Source organism: Echinops telfairi, unplaced genomic scaffold (assembly GCF_000313985.2).
Source record: "Echinops telfairi isolate 266 unplaced genomic scaffold, ASM31398v2 ScPeMD7_6;HRSCAF=24_0, whole genome shotgun sequence".
NCBI lineage: Eukaryota > Metazoa > Chordata > Mammalia > Afrosoricida > Tenrecidae > Echinops > Echinops telfairi.
In genome coordinates this window covers 756,741-774,341 of record NW_022103902.1, presented here as the reverse complement: position 1 = coordinate 774,341, position 17,601 = coordinate 756,741, and the positions used below count along the sequence as shown (strand labels likewise).

Sequence of the window (17,601 nt, the reverse complement as noted above, 5' to 3'; positions counted from 1 at the left end):
AAAAAGTAATAATAATAATAAATAAGTCAGCCTACATATGTGCGTGGACAACAGAAGACAAAATAAAATTACTGTGTCAACGACAATAAAAAAGACAGCACTTGCAATGAAAACTAATTGGAACTTTAGGCTCTCCTTTCTAGAAGTAAATACTATTTCAATTGAAATGTAAATGTTCAGTGCAGCTCTATCTTACACATCTGATAAATTACATATTGTGATTCCTATATTGTGTAACTGAATGGTATTTTCTGATTGGTTAGAGCTTTGTTGTGCCAGTTTTTAAATACTGCCAGTAACTTCCCTGCCTACTTATACCATTACAAAATCAGGGAAGAGGTATGTACATAAATGAAACTGTCATTCTTTCTGTATAATCTGAATAACATCATAGAGGCTCCCTGCAACTGCAGAGGAAATAACACATTTACAACGTTTGCACTCTTGTGTACATGTTGAGGCTCTCTAACAGCACAACACAAGCTCACTGCCAGCACGTCCTTTCTAACCCATAGTAAGTGACCCTTGGGGTCCGGTCAGAATTGTCCCTGTGGGCATAGGAGACTGTAAATCTTTACTGGAGAAGAAAGCCTCATTTTCTCCTGTGGTTTTGAACTTATAACTCATTATGCTACCAGGGTTCTGGTTTGAGAATTCAGGGCACCCTTTTTTGAAGGAAAACACATGATGGCTAAGTGGACTCACATTTAACCTTGTCTCTGCATTTTAGAACCTTGACTATCTGACTAGTTTTCTCGGTGCAATCAAGTTGTCAAGTATGCAGCCTTTATTATTAGAAATTTTCAAATATAAATGTGATTAGTTTATCCAAATCTCTGTAGATTCTGTGTTCACTGAGACAGAATATTAGTTTGATCTTTTTGTTTCTTTGTCTGAGACTGACCCCTCTTTTAAGAAAGCAAATTCTATTACTGTCGAGAGAGGAAGAGAGAGAGAGATGAAGAGAGAGAAATTATTCAAATTTATAAAGTGTTAACAAGGATAAATGAAATGACAAAACTGAATGACGTAACAATTGTAACCTTTTACAATCGTATATGATGGATAGACTGGGTCTCCTTCCATCCTTAGCAATGTTTGCCTGTAGACCTAGACTCGATGGTTCTGTATCTCGGACAGCAGTATCTTCTGAGGTGAGTGTCTGATTCCTCACCAACTTACCAGAAATGTGACAACTTTCGCAAGTAGAACATGAGACACACTGTAGCCGGGTGTCAGATTGAATCAGTATGTTTCGTAACTTTCATTAGAACAGTCTACAAATGAATTACAATCGGGCTGTCACAATCCCAAATTCTTATCATGTGCTTTGGCACTTACGCCATGGAAGCAGATTTTGAGCACAAGACTCCCTTCAAATGGTCAGCCCTCCCTTTTCCTCAGTGCCTGAAAATAAAGTTAAACCTGCAGTGACCTTTTGATATTCTGATCCACAGAAATGACAGCCACGTAAACGTGTGAAAAGTAGCCTGTAAAACAGGCTGGTGGCATCCTTGTGGCATCGCTCCTTGTCCCCCGCTCACGTCCCAAACAAGCAGGAGTAGGCTGGAATACGAGGGTAGGCCCCGCGGTCTCTATCCTTGGCTGTGGCGGCGGCAGCTGCTGGCATCTCTTTTGCTCCAGTTGTGAGGATTTGGGTTTCTTTGCCCCTCAGTGTTGTAACTAACCTTTCTAGTGGCTGTCGTCAATTTGGTCCCACAGAGCTAGGGCTTGGGAAAGCATATGCTTAGGGCAGGGCTTCTTTACCAGCAAAACGATCTTATTGTTCGGTGGTAAGGAAATTTTAAGAGCTATTTTTGGGTTTGGGAGTCCAAAGAGTAACTCAAGTTGAGCATGTCAAGGGACAGCTGAGTTCCTCTAGGACAAGACACGGCAACCTGACCCCCCTCACCACCACCCCTCAGAGGAAAACATGTGTTGCTCATCAACAGGAGGCCCATGGCTTAGTTTCTGGCCTCTCAGCCGATTGCCATCCACTGGATTCTGCCTGTGACAACCCCGTCTGTACCCCGTGGAACTGGGCTCCACAGGGGGATTTGGTGACTGGTTCTGCATTAGACCACCAGGTTATTCTTCCCGGACGCCACCTCTGAGTGGATTTGAACCTCCAAGCTAGCAGCTGGGTGCATTAACCATTGGCACCACTGAATCCACCACAAGTGGATTCAGAGGGGTGTAAGGAAGTGGTGCTGGCGGCTGGCCTCCGAAGTGGGAGGCAACAGAGAAAGCCCCAGGAACATGACCCAAGCAGATGAGAGCGATTGTGGTGCCCGGACGGTAGTCAGCCTGGGGGCCGCCCAGCACAGCGACCATGAACTGTGCAGTCGCTGTGTCCTTCCGCTGGCTCACGTCCCCCCCACATCCTACTCCATCCCCGCCTGTGACGCCACGATGCACCGATGTTCACAATTACAAGCCAAGAACAGATTCATGGTACCTCCACGGGGAAAACCCAAAACCACATGTACCTTTTCCATCAGTTGTCACTGGCTAAGCACTCATCCTGGAAGTGATCACAGAGTTTCTGAATGAGTGCAGCCAAAGATAGTCCTGTACACTCTTAGAAGAAGAGACAGACAAAGGTCACAATGCAGATTTCTGTTTGTCAGAACCTTTTGTAAACGCCTCTCAGGTGGCCGGACTTTCCCTGTGCCCCGTCAAACCTCCTTAGAGAGAGGCAGCTGCTTGCTCCTTTAGCGCAGCCTCAGTTCATTTTCGGAGAGGCGGGGTAGCCAAGAGAGCAATGACAAGCCTAGAAAGAATTGGATTCTGCAGCGAAACGATTTCCTCCTTTTTGGCAGCACATAATGTACATAGAGCTGTGTCATCTTCTTCATAGAACACTGGTCTGTCCTTGAATAAGAACTCGGACAGAAATCGTCATTCATGTGAGAGTGAAATATTTTACACACACACACACACACACACACATCAGTGTCAAACAAATCATTACAACAAAGGAAATACAAAATTCCTTACAAACTCAATACAAATTGAATGCCATTCAAAGGCATTCACGGCAGCAACCTATAGGCAGTTCTGCTACAGTGTGCTAAGTGTGTCCGGGCTACACTTCCCATCCTGCACAATCACACCCCAAATCTGGCAGGGTTTGTGCAGCAGATAGATGGCAGACCATGCCAATTCTTTATAACTTCACAGTCACCGCAGTCACAGAAACCATGTTTGGTCCCTGGGAAGGGAAGGTGGCTTCGCCAGCCTTGCAGCTGGAGGGGACCCACAGCAGGCATGAAACATCCTTGGTTGGGCTGGAGGTCCTCTGCGTGGTGGCCACCCTGCCCAGCAAGCAGGTCTGGTGGCAGCGGAGCATCGCTGGTAGAGGTGAAACTGGGGTGATGCTGTGAGGCAGTCCCGTGCCTCAGGTGATACAGGTTGGGCTGCCCTTTTCTGGGGAAGGATCGTGTGTGCAAATGTTCCTATTTATTTTTCTTATGCTAAAACCAGAAAAGTTGCTGCAGCCAAGTTGGATTTTTTTCTTCTTTTTTTGCGGAAGGTCATTCTTCTACACATATCTGAGTCTTTGCCCCCACCTGGGAAATATGTGTCAATTATACTGACATCGGTCCTCTACCGATAGCGTGTGAGCTAATTTGTGTTGCATGGTGGAGTTCCTGGGTGATGCGATGGCCTACATGGTTGCTGCAAAAACAAGTGGGCAGTTTGCATTCTACCCAAAGGCCCCTCAGAACAAGATGACCTACATCTGTACAATCAGCCATTTAAAGCCCCTGGGTCCCTGGGTCACGGTGAGTCAGTCAATGGACGTTTTGCTTTGTGGGGACACGTAGCTGCGCGTCCACCCTGACCTTCAATCACACTGTCAGGGAGTCAATTCTGAGTCATCGTGACCCTGTCGATTTTGACTGTTCTGTGAACCAGAACACACCAATGATGGAAATAACTTTTCCTGACCGTAAATGCAGTTCACTCTGTAAAGAATTTGGACGTTGTACAAAGGTAAGTGGCCCGTATTGAACACCAGCTGTCAAAATCTGCTCGCTCAGTGGGCGTGTGTTTGGTTCGTGTGTCCTATGAGAGAACTACTGTCGAAAACCCAAATATTGGATATTTCATCTTTGGTTATAAAATTGGACCATCCTACAGAGATAAAATTGTTTATGTTTTGCATATTATGAAACTTTAAAAATGTAAACCACAATTTATTTAGCAAAAACTTCTGCTTCAGGGTAAAGGGGTTGTTTCAAATTATAGCAATTAGCATATGCAAGTGATTATTTGCATCTTTGATTAATTTCTTAGAGTAAATTGTAAGAAGGAAAAAATGACCAGTCAATAGATATTGATACTCCCTTTAAATGTCATCTAGTGATAGTAAACAAACTCTTACTATTTGTGGGTTTAACCATAAAGACCTTACCACCAGAAGATAAAGAGTTAACAGCAAGCCCGGTAGTGTTATTAAATTGGAAGCGTGTTAACAAATGTCTTCCATTTATGTTTGTAAATATCTGTGTGGTAAGTATCTAACACTTAGTGCTTCCTCCTTTATTAACGTGTCTGGGATATGGAATGCCAGGTTTACGTATACAGGAAAACCAAGCATCAAACTGGGTCAGCCGTCTCTTGTACCTACAGAACTACTCCAGTGTTCCTGTGTGTACGCCCTGCTGTGCTCCTCACCTGCACCTGCCCCCTCTGTGGGTGCCTCCCTGTGGCCTCACAGGAAAGGCTCAACAGGACCCAGTGTTGACACTGAACCTCCCTTAGTTCAAGCCACAGAACATGGGGATGGCAGATGTCGTTAGGCCAGAAATCATCACCTTCTCGTTTGACCTCCCTTTTGACCCATTTTAAATTTGTTCTCATTTTTCTATTTTCTCTTTGATTGAGGTTTTTGTGTGTTTTATCCCTGTTTTACTTTGTTATTGCTGTTGAGTTTTGTTTCATTTTGTATGTTTTTCTGTGTGTGAAATCCAGGACAGGTACGTCTACAGACACAGTCACTGGATTAGTGGCTTCCTGGGGTCTGGTAGAAGAGGTGGGAGGAAATGGAAAGCTGACCAGCAATGAGGACAAGAAGGAATGCGCCGCTCTAACATTGATGGTGGTGATGACTGCACCACTCTTCTTGGTGTGACTGAACGACTGACTTGTATGCTGTGTGGACGATGTGCCCGTAAAGCTGTTACACAACAGCCACACAAGGCTGCCAGGGTGGAGAGAAGCAGGGAGCACAGAGCCCTGGCTTAGGTCAAGACAGAGGATTTGATTTTCCCCATCACATTTTCTTAGCAAACTGACCATTTCATCAACAAGCGTCAGTGAGAGTTTTCTAGACTACTATGTGTTCTGGAAAAAGCACTGCTGTCACATGTCTAGCTAGTTATGAGGACACAGCGCATGTAAAAAATCTATATTATGTATTTATATTTTTGTATATGCATGTGCATATATGTATGTATATGCTATATGTATATAACACACACGGGCATGAACGAAAGATCTTTCCAGTAACTGTTAAATCTGTGTCACAGTAAGCTTTGTTGGAGACCAAAACTAATGCAGACCTATGAGCACTGACTCAATAGCTGACTTTCTCTCTCTCTCTCTCTCTCTCTCTCTCTCTCTCTCTCTCTCCAGCCATCCTCTGTCCCAAGGAAGCCAATCCCAATAACAATCATCAAGCAAGGTAACGTCTATGTGTCTGTCTGTTCTGGACATGGGTCTCGAGCCTTTTAAACTAAACTTTTCAACAAAGTGGTTAGGCATAGCACACTTTGCTATTTTTTGGAAGAAAAACAAAAACCAGAAAGATCAAGTAAATTAGAAGTTAGATCATTCTGAAGCTTGTAACAACATGCCAAGTATTGGACAAGCCACACTGGCTGGCCACCTAGCTGGCCACTGGCTGATCTAGACACCCATCTCAAATACTGTTTTTGGAAGCCATGTATGTCTGGCTTTGCTCAGTATGAATTAATATTCATAAGGAAAACCTTTAAGAGGACATTTAAATGGATGTAAAGAAAAGCTGTGATTTTAGTGGTCACTTGAGGGGGAAACATCCAGATTTCATGGATCACGGTGTTTTATTTCATTTTAGTATACAGTTGTCTTTGTTTTGACTTCCAGTTATTTTAATTATTAAAATGAGTCCATGATTATTATTTTTTTAATCCTTTGTGGAAGAGACTGAGTACTTAAAATAGTCCTTTAAAAAAAGAACCACAACATCTCAACTATAGTGTCAAAGCCAGGTGCGGGGTTAGTATATGAATTATCCAAAGATTCTTTGATGTGAATCTATGTCTTTCCTATTTTATAAATGACTGGGCCCTGACTTCATTTCGGGTGAGTTCTTATCGACTAGGCAGGACTTCCTAAGCCTTTTCCAGACTTGAGACACTTTGTGCCCAAGGAATCTGCAATGCGGGCAAGCGCTGCCAGAGACGTCTTAGATTCATTACAGGTTTGATGTAGAATTGATTTGGGGCGTTGCTAGATCAGAAAATGTTTACTGTTGTCCCCCACATTCAGTCATGTGACCATATGGGTTTGAGACCCACAGTTTTAGAAGCTGTGGACCAGGCGATAGGGCAGGCTACAGGAGGTAGAGATAGGAAGGACACTGTAATTAGAAAGGAACACATTTATAACAGAATAGCCTCTCATTATTTAAATCATGGTTGTTAAGGTACGAAGTACCTTCCAGTCCTTGGCTGACTCTTTAGCTGGCTCTGTAAACTGATTTCCATTCATTGATAAGGTAGATCAAGTCGAAATGAGAAAGCTGGATTAATGCAAATGGTTTCTCATTATCTGACATTATTTCTGACATTATTGTCTTTGTGTGTTTCAACAGTGATTCAGAATGTTACTCACAGGGCTTCGATCAAATCCCCAGATAGAACGCCCTTCGGAGGAACAATAGTAGGTAAGTACATCACGCAGTCTGTGCCCAAACCTACAAAGTCAGGGGATGTTTTGACACAGGGGCCCTTCTCGACCTTGTACTGTGAAGAGGTCTGTTTAACCCATGGTGGTTCATTGTTTAGCACCCTGGCATGTGGCCATCCCATGCTGGGGGCCGGAGGTGCTCAGTCAGTCAGGGTGTGTCTAGGCCATTCCCACCGCCATTGAGTCAGACTGACTCAGCAAATGGGAAAGAGTAGAACTGCCCCTGTGGGTCAGTGAGACTGACTCTTTACAGGAGTAGAAAGCCTCCTCTTCCTCCCTAGGAACAGCTGGTGGTTTCGAACTGTTAGCTTGTGATTAGTGACAACTCCATCCACAACCAACTGTGTTCCACCCACCAGGGTTCCTCTTGCAGGCCGTGCTCAGGGGCAGTGATGGAGCCCAGTCTACTTGACCCCCAGGATTGTTTATAATGGTTAAAAAAAAAATGAAATGCTCTTTTGAAAAAATATGATTACTAATGGCTGACCACACGTACACCTTAAGTTTTGAGTCTAAGAAGTAGAAACCAGAGAATTGTACAAGTTCCATTGTGATCATGAGAAGAGGGTCTATTTAGAAGGCATTCTTCTATTGTTTTGATACTCTGGGCTTTCTGTTATTACACAGTGTATCTCTTTTTGTGTGTGTGTGTATCTCTTGTCTGATTTGTTTCTGTTTCCTTGCAGTCCATCTTATTGTTCCAGGTCTTAATGAGACCTCCATCAAACTTCCCACATCCATAATGTTTGAGATCACTGATGCGATCAAGACACAACTGAGTAAGCCATGCATCTCTGTATTTGGACTTGGTGGGGAGGGAGTGCAGTCTCTTGAGGACTCAAACAGTTGGGTGCTTGGGTGCTAACCAAAAGGTGGGCGGTTTGAATCCTCCCAAAGGTGCCTCAGCAGAGGCCTGGAGGTCTTCGTCCCCCAAAATCAGCCATCGAACACCCTACAGTCTGCAGCTGTACTCAGACAAACACAAAACAGACTCGGCTGAAACTGCTTTCAGTGCCTGCTGCCGGTGTGCACATTCTGAAGCCAGCCAGGGACCCTGGACAGGTTTGCTTGAGGCGTCTCCAAAAGACAAGCGAGGGAAGGGAAGTTGGAAAAGGAAGTTAAGAAAAAGAGCATCCCCAAACAAAAGAACTTTACAGCTTGTGTTCTCAACTTGTAAAAGAAGAGTACCCATTTATGAAATCATCCCGAATCTACCCTTTCAGATGAGTTTCACTTTCAAATAACCATCCGTCTAAATGACAGGTTTGGTACATGCTCCAAGAGCCACACTGAGAACTGATGCAAAGGTCAGACTTATTAGAATTAGTTTTAATGTCAGATTGATACTGTTTCTTACCTCTAGAAAGAAATAGATATAATTTAACTGTTAAAACCAAGGATAACAATGACAATTAGAACCTTAGAATCCACTTAGAGAGAGAGAACTGTCCTGGGAATAATGGTGGCCACCGCTTATCAGTTTGGCTCTGGCTCGGCTCTGGGTGGTGCCAGCACAATGCTACACATGCAAACTTGTGGGGCCCGGGAGCCTCCCAGGGACATGCTCTCTGTGGCGCGGGTTTGAAAATGCACTCACCCGTTCTTCACCCAGAACTCGTGGTAGGTGCCCCTTGCCCGGGAAGGACACGTTGGGAAGAAAGGAAGAGGTCAGCTGCTCGGAAACTTGCGGACTTGGTCTCCGTTCTTTCTGCCCAAACGACAAAACAAAAACGGAATTTGTAAGCGAGGCTGAAAATCCACGTTTTCTAGTTCTTGCTCCTTAATCATGGGTGGTACTTTGAAATTCCACATCCTACTCTAACTCCCTTTCCGTTTGTTAAAACTTGCTTAATTTAGAGATTTAAAAGGAGCTGGTTCTTGTTAGTGTATTTATGCTTTGGGCTTAAGGAATATAGTGTCAGTGTTTGGTTTTCTTAAGGAATGTCTTTCCCTCGCGCTCCTTTTAGGAATATAGTTCTGCTAAGGAACTGTACTCCTTAAAATTGCACTCCTTAAGAAACAAGATTTCTTAAGGGAAAGTATATTCCTTTATACGCCTTAAAGGAAACTATCTTCCTTAAGGAGTATCATTCTAATGGAAAAAAATCTTGCAAGAAATAGATGTCCTCTTTATATTTCTGAAGAACTTTACATATAGCAAATTTCTTATTCATTAAAGAGGTGGTAGTCAGTATTTAAAGAAAATCCAACCTCTCAAATGTACTAGCTCCATAGAATATATTAAAAAAATAATAACACACACACACACAAAAAATAATAACACATTTTAACTTACTGTGTAAAAAAATGAGAGAATGTGGGGATAAATAGTTTGTTATACTACCAAGGTAAAAATATGCATCCCTGTAATTAAACTTCCCTGAAATTCAATAAATTCATACTTTTTGAGTGGGGAAAACCTAAAAATAATATCTCAATCCCAGCATGGCTCATCACGGGACATCAAGACATGCAATCACTTTTTTTCTAAGAACACGTGATGTGAAGAATGAGCAGAATAAACAGGAACGCTAGTATTACACACACATCTCCCAGGGAGACACAAAGGATTTGCCAAAGGCTTGCTGGGCCTGCCACAAAGGAAAGGGGGAAAATTGTGTTGGAAAAAGATATCAAGGAAAACTAGCGGAAGAGGAATTCCTGGGGCTTCAGGTCACGTTCTGATGGCAATTTACTTTGCCAAGCCGGAGACTGAAGTTGTCCATAGACAGACTTTGGTGGCTGTCCAGGGCTTGCTATGGAGGAAACACAAGAATTCCCCATTTAAATATCTTCTCTCTCTACCAACTTCTCTGAGGCTTGTAAGGCCATAGTTGGGAACAGAGTAGTATGCCTACAGGGAGTCAGCCCCCTAGCTTCTGGGACTCATAACCACCTTGTTGGACAGGGCAGGACGCCTCTAGGGTTTACAAGGCTGTAATCTTTCGGGATGTCTGAGAGCAGCTGGCAGGTTCGAACGTCCACCCTTTTGGTTAGCAGCTGAGAGCTTGCCTACAGTACTACAGGACTCGAATAGGGCGTCAGTGATGCATAAAAAAATACAAACTCCCTTTAAAAAGGTCGTTTGCTGTCTCTCTTTGTTAGCAGCTTACTTTTAGGTTAATATGACTTGTAGCTAACAGCATACTTCGAGTAGAAGGAGCTAAAGCAAAGCCATTCAGAGCATGTCCTGTGAAAGTCTGTAACTACAGGTCAAATCAGAAAAGAGACACCAGTCAGCCAGGAGCCAAGAAGAATGTAGGTTACTAAGTGGGAACAGGAGGATTAGCAAAAGTGTCCTGAAAAAGAAGAGGCCAGTAAAAAGGAAGAGATCATTAAGGAAAAACTATAGTTTCTTATTTTAAACATTCTTATTAGCAATATTAATTATTAAAAATTATTATTTAAAAGTTCTTATTAATAACAAGACCATAGTGCGTGAATAATTTAGATTCTGAATGTTTCTTCCTATGGTAACGATCAGATTGGTTCTAAATAAATGTAGCTACAAAAGAAGCAGGAAAAGAGTGTTATCAGATTCTGATAAAATTTTGACATTTAAAAAACAAAAGTTATTAAATTATACCAGAGTCTCTTTTTTCCTTTAGTTTTTACATAGAGTGCTCCTTTTCTTTATGCCCAAAGTTAACTAAAAAATGATGTTAAAGACATCTGTCATGTAAACCTGAGCGACAACTTCGTGGTGACAGGAATCCAAACACACCTGACTCTTGGTGCCCAGACACTCAACTTGTGACACTTGTTTCTGTGTTTAAATCATTCTGTGTGTTAAATCATTCTGAAAGCAATGTAGGCATCTATGCATGCCTTCGTGGCTTGATGTAGAGTTGAGCTAATTTCTAATTCGTAGCTTCCATCAACAGAGATCAAAAACTGACTGGCTTCTATAAACACGAATGAGATGATTTCATGATTCTCCTTGAAGCCATCAGAAGTAAATAAATATTGTGTGCCCACTTTAAGTGAAAAGAAGAATATGGTTTTTCTTTAACGCTTTGGATTAGACAAGGGAATACATTTTCGTTGATCATACTTATGTGAACCACCCAACGACCCTAGTGAATTTGTGTCCTCAAGATGCTTGAAGAGAATAAGTTGGATCAGCAGTTCTTCACTGTAAACACAATGCCCCCCAGGAGGTGTTTGGTAATAATAGACGGCAGTTTTGGTGGGATTCGGTGCATAGAGGGCACAGAGGCTGTCTAAGCTTCTCCCAGGGTACAGCACAGCCCTGCAGCAGCTGCACAAAGGACCTGGTCCCAAATCAGTAGTGATGCACTTGAGAAAAGCAACACGTTCCGCATAGTCAGAACCACTTGCCATCACATCAGTCTCAGCTGATTGCCACCGTCTTGGGTTTCCAGGGCCGTGAGTCTTCATCGTGGCAGACAGCCTTATCTTTCTCCTGAGGAAAGGCTAGTGGTTTTGAACTGCTGTCCTTGTGGCTAGCGATCCAACACGTCCCCTCAAAGGATTGAAGAAGAAATCCCATCTAATTATATGGGGATTGTATAAGATACTTTGAGCATTTAAACTGGCAAGGTTGGTGTTTTTCATAGACATACATGAATCCTTTCATGTCACGGATTGTTCCAAAATATTATACATGATTCATTAATTCATTAAGTTACAGAATATAGTTCATGCTAAGTTCGTTTGTAAGGTGAGGGATAGCTTCATCGCTGGGGAACTCTGGGATAGAAAAGTAAAACTATACATAGATAGCAACAAAACAAAAAATATCGATTTTTGAACCATTTCCAAAATGGTTGCCCAAATAGGTATAAAATTTGGGGGGCAATGTCTCTATTCTTCACACCCTCACAAGGCTTGAAAGAGAAGATTCGTGTTAGCCTGTGGCTAAAATAAGCTGTATTAACTGTTGGTAATATTTATTTTTTTGTGATGACAAATGTTTTCAACAACTTATTTACTATGTAGAAATTTGTGTTGCTAAATTTCAGTGTTATAACCTACATGTTACATTTTTTTGCCATGGTTAATGGAAATGTTCCATATTTTAATTCATTTTTAATTAGGAATATTGAATATAAAATTCTGGAGAGCACTTGAACTATAGCCTATGCCTTCTAAAACATATTTGGGAATCAGCGTGTCCTGAAACATCTGCCTGTTAGACCCTGATTTAAATCCTGAAGACCCAACTTGAGAAGGTAGTCACACTAGTCCCTAATGAGGTTGTGGACTGCTGGTGAGCCAGAGAGGTTTACTGGGATCATTAGTATTCGATTATTTCTTGAAAAAGCTGTTTGAGGGCATGGGTTAAGTGCATGTGAAGTAAATGATTTTGCTCTCTGTCTTTCAGCTAAGAATGAAACCCTGGCATTACCTGCTGAATCAAAAACACCAGAAGTAGAAAAAGCTCCAGCACAGCCCATAACAGGTTATGAGAGTCCATTGTTGTTGATTTGTGAAAGAATAAGTGGCGTGTTTTCCAAATACTAAGTGATCGGTATTTTTGCAGTGATGAGTCAATAGAAAATCCATTTTGACCTTAAGCACAAAACAGTGAAACCATCTCGGCCGTTAAGGAAAAGAGATGCAAATGGACTATTGGATCGTGCGTGCTGCACGGAAGTTGTGTTTTTACTTTTCAGGGAAAGTGTTGCTACCTCACAGTTCTGAAATGTTTTCTATTAAAATGTGACACCGTGGCTTTTAGCCCTTTTCTTTTCTCAGAAGAAGTGAGACCATGTTTCTTTCCTTTACTTCCACAAGTGGTCGGTTGCTGAGATGTCCCCTGCCCCTCGCAAGTCCATGGCTTGATGCCTATGACAAGACGTTGGGTCATTTAGAAACAAGTGTCTCTGGGAAGTTTACGATCCTCATGGAGAGACTGTCTGAGGGAGTTTCAACAAGCTCCTTGAAAAACTCTGTGATCTTTTCATTCCATTTTTCCATGAACTTTTTGAAGCTTTTTCATTTAACAGTTTGGTACAAAACCAAACCACTTAAGAGAAATGTGGTCAGCATTTCCCCCATCGTTTATCAGCCGTTCCTAACAGACATTCATCATTTTCTTTCTGAGCTTCCCAAGGTCAGCCCACTGAGCAGACATTGTTCTGTGAACGACCAAGTTCTTGCTAAAGCAGAAACACCTCATCCAAATGAATATTTGGCAAGAATTTCCCACCATCAAATTTAGCAAAGTAACTCTAAGTGGATTTTTGGATTTTTTATTGTAAACTTCTCATAACTTGCAATATCACTGCATAGAGATTGGTGGAGGGATAGAATAACTTGATTTCAAAAACCCGTACTTGTTCAAATAAGTATATTTCAGTAAGCGAGATAAGTATGGTCCTCTTTGAAAGAGAGAGATGGGTCTTTCAGCCCCAAGGTCATAGATTCACAACAGAACTAGAAGTGATTTAAGCGGCTAGCCTCGTCCAGTAGTATATAAAGCCCTAGGTCATAGTCTAGTAATTATTACGATTATTATTCTGGTATAATTTTTCAGTGCAACAAAAAGCATAAGCAGGACCCCAGTCCTTTTTTGCCTCAAAGATTGTACCCATTTCCCCAATTACAGTTTCATCTCTTGGCACTATGTTGATGGGAGACTACAAATTCTTTTGTTCTCTGCCAATCCTGCCTCAGAATTTTCCACTTCAGAAACACTGGAGCAAACTTATTACTCCGTGTTATTATGTTTATTTCATGTCCTTACTCTTGAAATTATAAGGCTTTTTAGCTCAGAATATCTTCCAGGTCTCGCTGACCTTGGATTTTATTTTTCCCAAACTGCTCACCTGAAGCCTTCTTTGCTTTAGACCAAATTATCGTAGCCTTTTGTGTCCTGATTGTGATGGCAGCCCACTCTCAATCTTTGCTTGTGGGCTTCATTTTGGAAGAGAGAATTTAAAATTAAATTTAGAATTAAAATAGCTCTAAATAAACTTCATCTGTCCATTTATTAGTCCGTTTAATAAACACTTAACTATGTGCTTCCTATATCCAGATGTTGTGCTAAGCCCTGGATTTAAAGAGAACGAGGCAGACAAATTAGAACATTGTGGTCAAGAAGATAAATGCTTCAATGTGGAGGGCAGTTCTGTGTGCCTTTGAAGCAGATAGAAGGGCGTCCAGCCCAGCGAGGAGGGCAGGGAGGAATGAATGTCCCGCAGCCTCTGGGGCAAGCCAGGAAGTGGGGCGTTCTTCACAGTTTATGCATAGGAAATGGACTAGGTTCTCATCAATTACGAATTCTAAAGGGCGACAGAAAATGACTCCTGGTCTTTGGTTGCTTGATCATTTTTATCTTCATTTGGAAATCGGTTCCTTTTCTGTTTTACTTTTCAGTGACTCCTGAACCCGTTCCAAGAGCCACTAAACCCACTAAGCCTGCTTCTAGTGCATTAGACATTTCAGGCACAGTACTGGGTGAACGTAAGAACTTTTCTTTCTTTACAAAGCAAACCCCAACCCCTCGACACAGGAGAGGAATCGCTACAATCCTGTAGATCCTTTATTTAGGTCCCCCTCTTTCGGTCACAGTCTAATTTCCTCATTTCTGCGCCAACTCTCCCAAGGAGCGACATGTGCTGTAAACCCAGTTGCTGACACTTTAGGCAAGTGAAGGTGCGAGATGCTGACCGTGCTTCCTTCTCACAGGGCTCTTGGTTGTGTACAAAACCAGAACCCGGCCCTTTAACCCCAAGGCAGGGGGGTGGAAGGGGGAAGCGGGTGTCAGGGACATGGAAGGGCTGAGTATGCCTGGTTTCAGAAAATCTGTGCATACTAAACATGTAGATTCCTCCAAAGTGCTATCCCTTTGTATCAGAACGTGGTGCCCCTTGTCCTAGCAAGAGACAGCAAAATCGGGCTGACTTTGTTGCTTTCTTACCCTGAGGAAAAGCAGCAGCCTGTATTTAAATCAGGATTCAGAATATCCGTCTTGCATGCCATTCCTCAGCTCTTGGGAGGTATGCCATCAAATTCGAACGTTGCGTAAAAGTTTCCCAGGAAAACCAGCATTTCCAGGAAAGGCATTATGCCGGTGCACACCAGAAGCTTGGTCATGGTCGAGCCACGATGCCTATTAACTGCACTTTTCTTTATTACAGTTCTCAGCGAAAGGACCCCAGAAACGTCACAAGCGATTCTAAAACCTAGGTTTGACCTGCCACCAAGCACTCTAGGTAAATGTTATTCAACACTGCAGCTCGGGCAGTGCCTTGGGAATTCTTCGCATGCTGTAAAAAAGCTTCTCATTCATATTGATCTCCGCCCAGGAAAGAAGGGATGCGTGGCTTTTAGAATAAACTCTTCAACACTCTAGCTATTTAATGTTTTAGAATCTTTATTTTTAATTCAGGATTCTAAGAAGGCTCTCCTATATGACAATTCCTTTGTTCCTTTTTTTTTTGGCCGTATAGTACTGATACTGTGCTTGATTATTTTAAGTTGACGTCATTGTTCTACTTCATAAATTGGTATGTTCTGTATTTTCTCTAAATAATTTTACTCAATTGCGCCATAACAAGAAAGATAGACTGATGATATTTCTGCAGATTGCCTCTTAGAAATCCTAGAATTTCTCTGTGTGGAATATAAAGAAAGCGCAGGGGAGGAAGGATCATAAGCCACGTCCTTATAGAAATTCTATTTTTTAAATCTATTGTACGGATTTTTCTTGTCCAGATATGTTTTGCTGGGTTTGAATTTCAGCAAGATATATATGATACCATGAATACAGATAAGTGAAGAAATTAATTAATTAGCTTAATAAGACTCTACATCCTTCAAATTTAGCCACTATTGTATATTTGAAACCAAAAAAACAGGAAAAAGACACTTTCTGTCTTAACTAGCATTGAAATAGCAGTTAGGGTGCTGACAAAAGGCACCTCACTGGACAGAATAAAATTTGCCTTTTTGGTTTTGCAAGCTTGCGATTTAATGCCCATCACCCCCACCGCCCACCCCCGACCCCCGACCACTTATACCTCAGATCATAACTTTCTTGTATATTTCCTCCCAGCTCTAAACAGACTTCCAGAATATCCTTGGGCAAAAACATACTTTCCTTTTGAGAAACCTGGGGACAACTTGGGTCATGACAGCATCTTCCACCTGGGGTTTGGGTGGGATTGCCTAACTCCGTGGAGGGAGTTAACCAAACCAACCTAACTGCCCTCTAGTCAAGCGGACTCATAATAGAGACCCCCGAGGCTTCCCGGGACTGTTGATGGTTTACAGCTCCCATGGGGCTGCTGGTGGTCAGATTGCTGACCATGCGGCCAGCCGCCCAAGTCGGAATCACTAAACCACCGGGATTCCGTGGGAAGGGGTCACATCTTTCGGCAAATCCCAATGAATTGGAGATCAATTAACCCAGTCAAATTAGTGGTTGATTTGGTTGAAATAAAATCGACTGACTGTATTTTCTGTACACTCAGTAAGTATTATCAATCTTCATTCTTTGTATCCTCTGTGGTTGGTTTTCTGCCCTTCAAAATGTTGGAAGTGTAACAAGCTCCAGTCTCTGAAGCCACTAAGCGAATGTATGAGTGCATGTTGTTTTTGCTCAGTGAGTCATGCTTTTTCACTGGATCAGTATGTGCTCTTTACTGAAGGCCTCTAGTCGCCCCTTTAACCATACTTAAGCCCCTTTAAGCACACTTCTGGCTCTCGGATCTCTCAAAAAATCTTCAGCAAATTCCATTTACTTTTGCTGTAGCTTCAAGCAAAAAGCCGTGGATTTCTCCTACAACTAAAATGTCTGAAGATTCCAAAATTCTACAGCCTCAAACTGGTAATTGTATTCTTTACATAAAAAAAGATTGTAATAACAATATTGCCTTCTCTAATTGTTATAGGTTCCTTAACTGATTGTCAATATACTGTGTAGTAGATAGAAAAGCCTAATACATTCTTGACACGTAGGTGAATCTCACTTCTTCCCAATTCCAAAGCAAAATGAATTGTCATTCATCTTCTGGAGGTGCCTTTAATGACATAGAATAACAAAAATAGGTAGCAGTCACAAAAAATGGGTAACTGTCTCAGTTCTCTGGCGCTACTGTAACGGAAATAACCAGAGGGGATAGGAATGCATTCTCTTCTGTTTGGAGGCCAGTAGTGCAAATTCCGAGCCCCAGCCCAGGGAAATCTCTCTCCTGCCTCCAGGCCCTTGTCTACTTTCAGCACGGTTAGGCCGAGCAGCCCTGGGAGATGTGCATGTGTGCGGGAGCGATCTTGCCCTGGGTCTGGGAAGGGCTCATGCAGGGCTCCCAGTCCACTCCCAGAGCTCCTTCGGTTGGGCTTCGTAGCCTCCCCTGATTTCAGCTTGATTATCTTTTGTCAAATAAAAGGTGTAAAATGTAAAAGGCCATACCCCAGGGAAATTCCTCTTACAGGGACAGAGGCTGGGATGGGATTAAAATTCATATGCCCCACCCCTAATCCTGCTGCAACTGAATGGTTTACTACATATCAGACCCCTTTTGGCTTCCCTAGGGCCAGGAGGCGGGTCACACGTGCCTCCATGCTCTTTTCCTCTCAGGACACTCTATGTCTCTACTGGGTTTGATAGTTCCTTGCAGTGGCCACACAAAACTCACACGCAATACTCATAATTAAGGGAGGAGTTATTAG

General features: G+C 42.4%; 1 protein-coding gene across 1 annotated transcript in view; it reads left to right on the top strand.

Moving 5' to 3' along the window:
• LOC101643821 (ABI family member 3 binding protein) overlaps window positions 1-17,601 on the top strand; it is a 263,477-nt gene that overhangs the window by 125,629 nt on the left and 120,247 nt on the right. Inside the window, exons 6-12 of the mRNA XM_045286146.1 lie at window positions 5,644-5,692; window positions 6,866-6,937; window positions 7,647-7,739; window positions 12,308-12,385; window positions 14,305-14,391; window positions 15,069-15,143; window positions 16,685-16,759. Coding sequence (XP_045142081.1) covers window positions 5,644-5,692; window positions 6,866-6,937; window positions 7,647-7,739; window positions 12,308-12,385; window positions 14,305-14,391; window positions 15,069-15,143; window positions 16,685-16,759 — 529 coding nt within the window. The remainder of the gene's footprint in view (window positions 1-5,643; window positions 5,693-6,865; window positions 6,938-7,646; window positions 7,740-12,307; window positions 12,386-14,304; window positions 14,392-15,068; window positions 15,144-16,684; window positions 16,760-17,601) is intronic.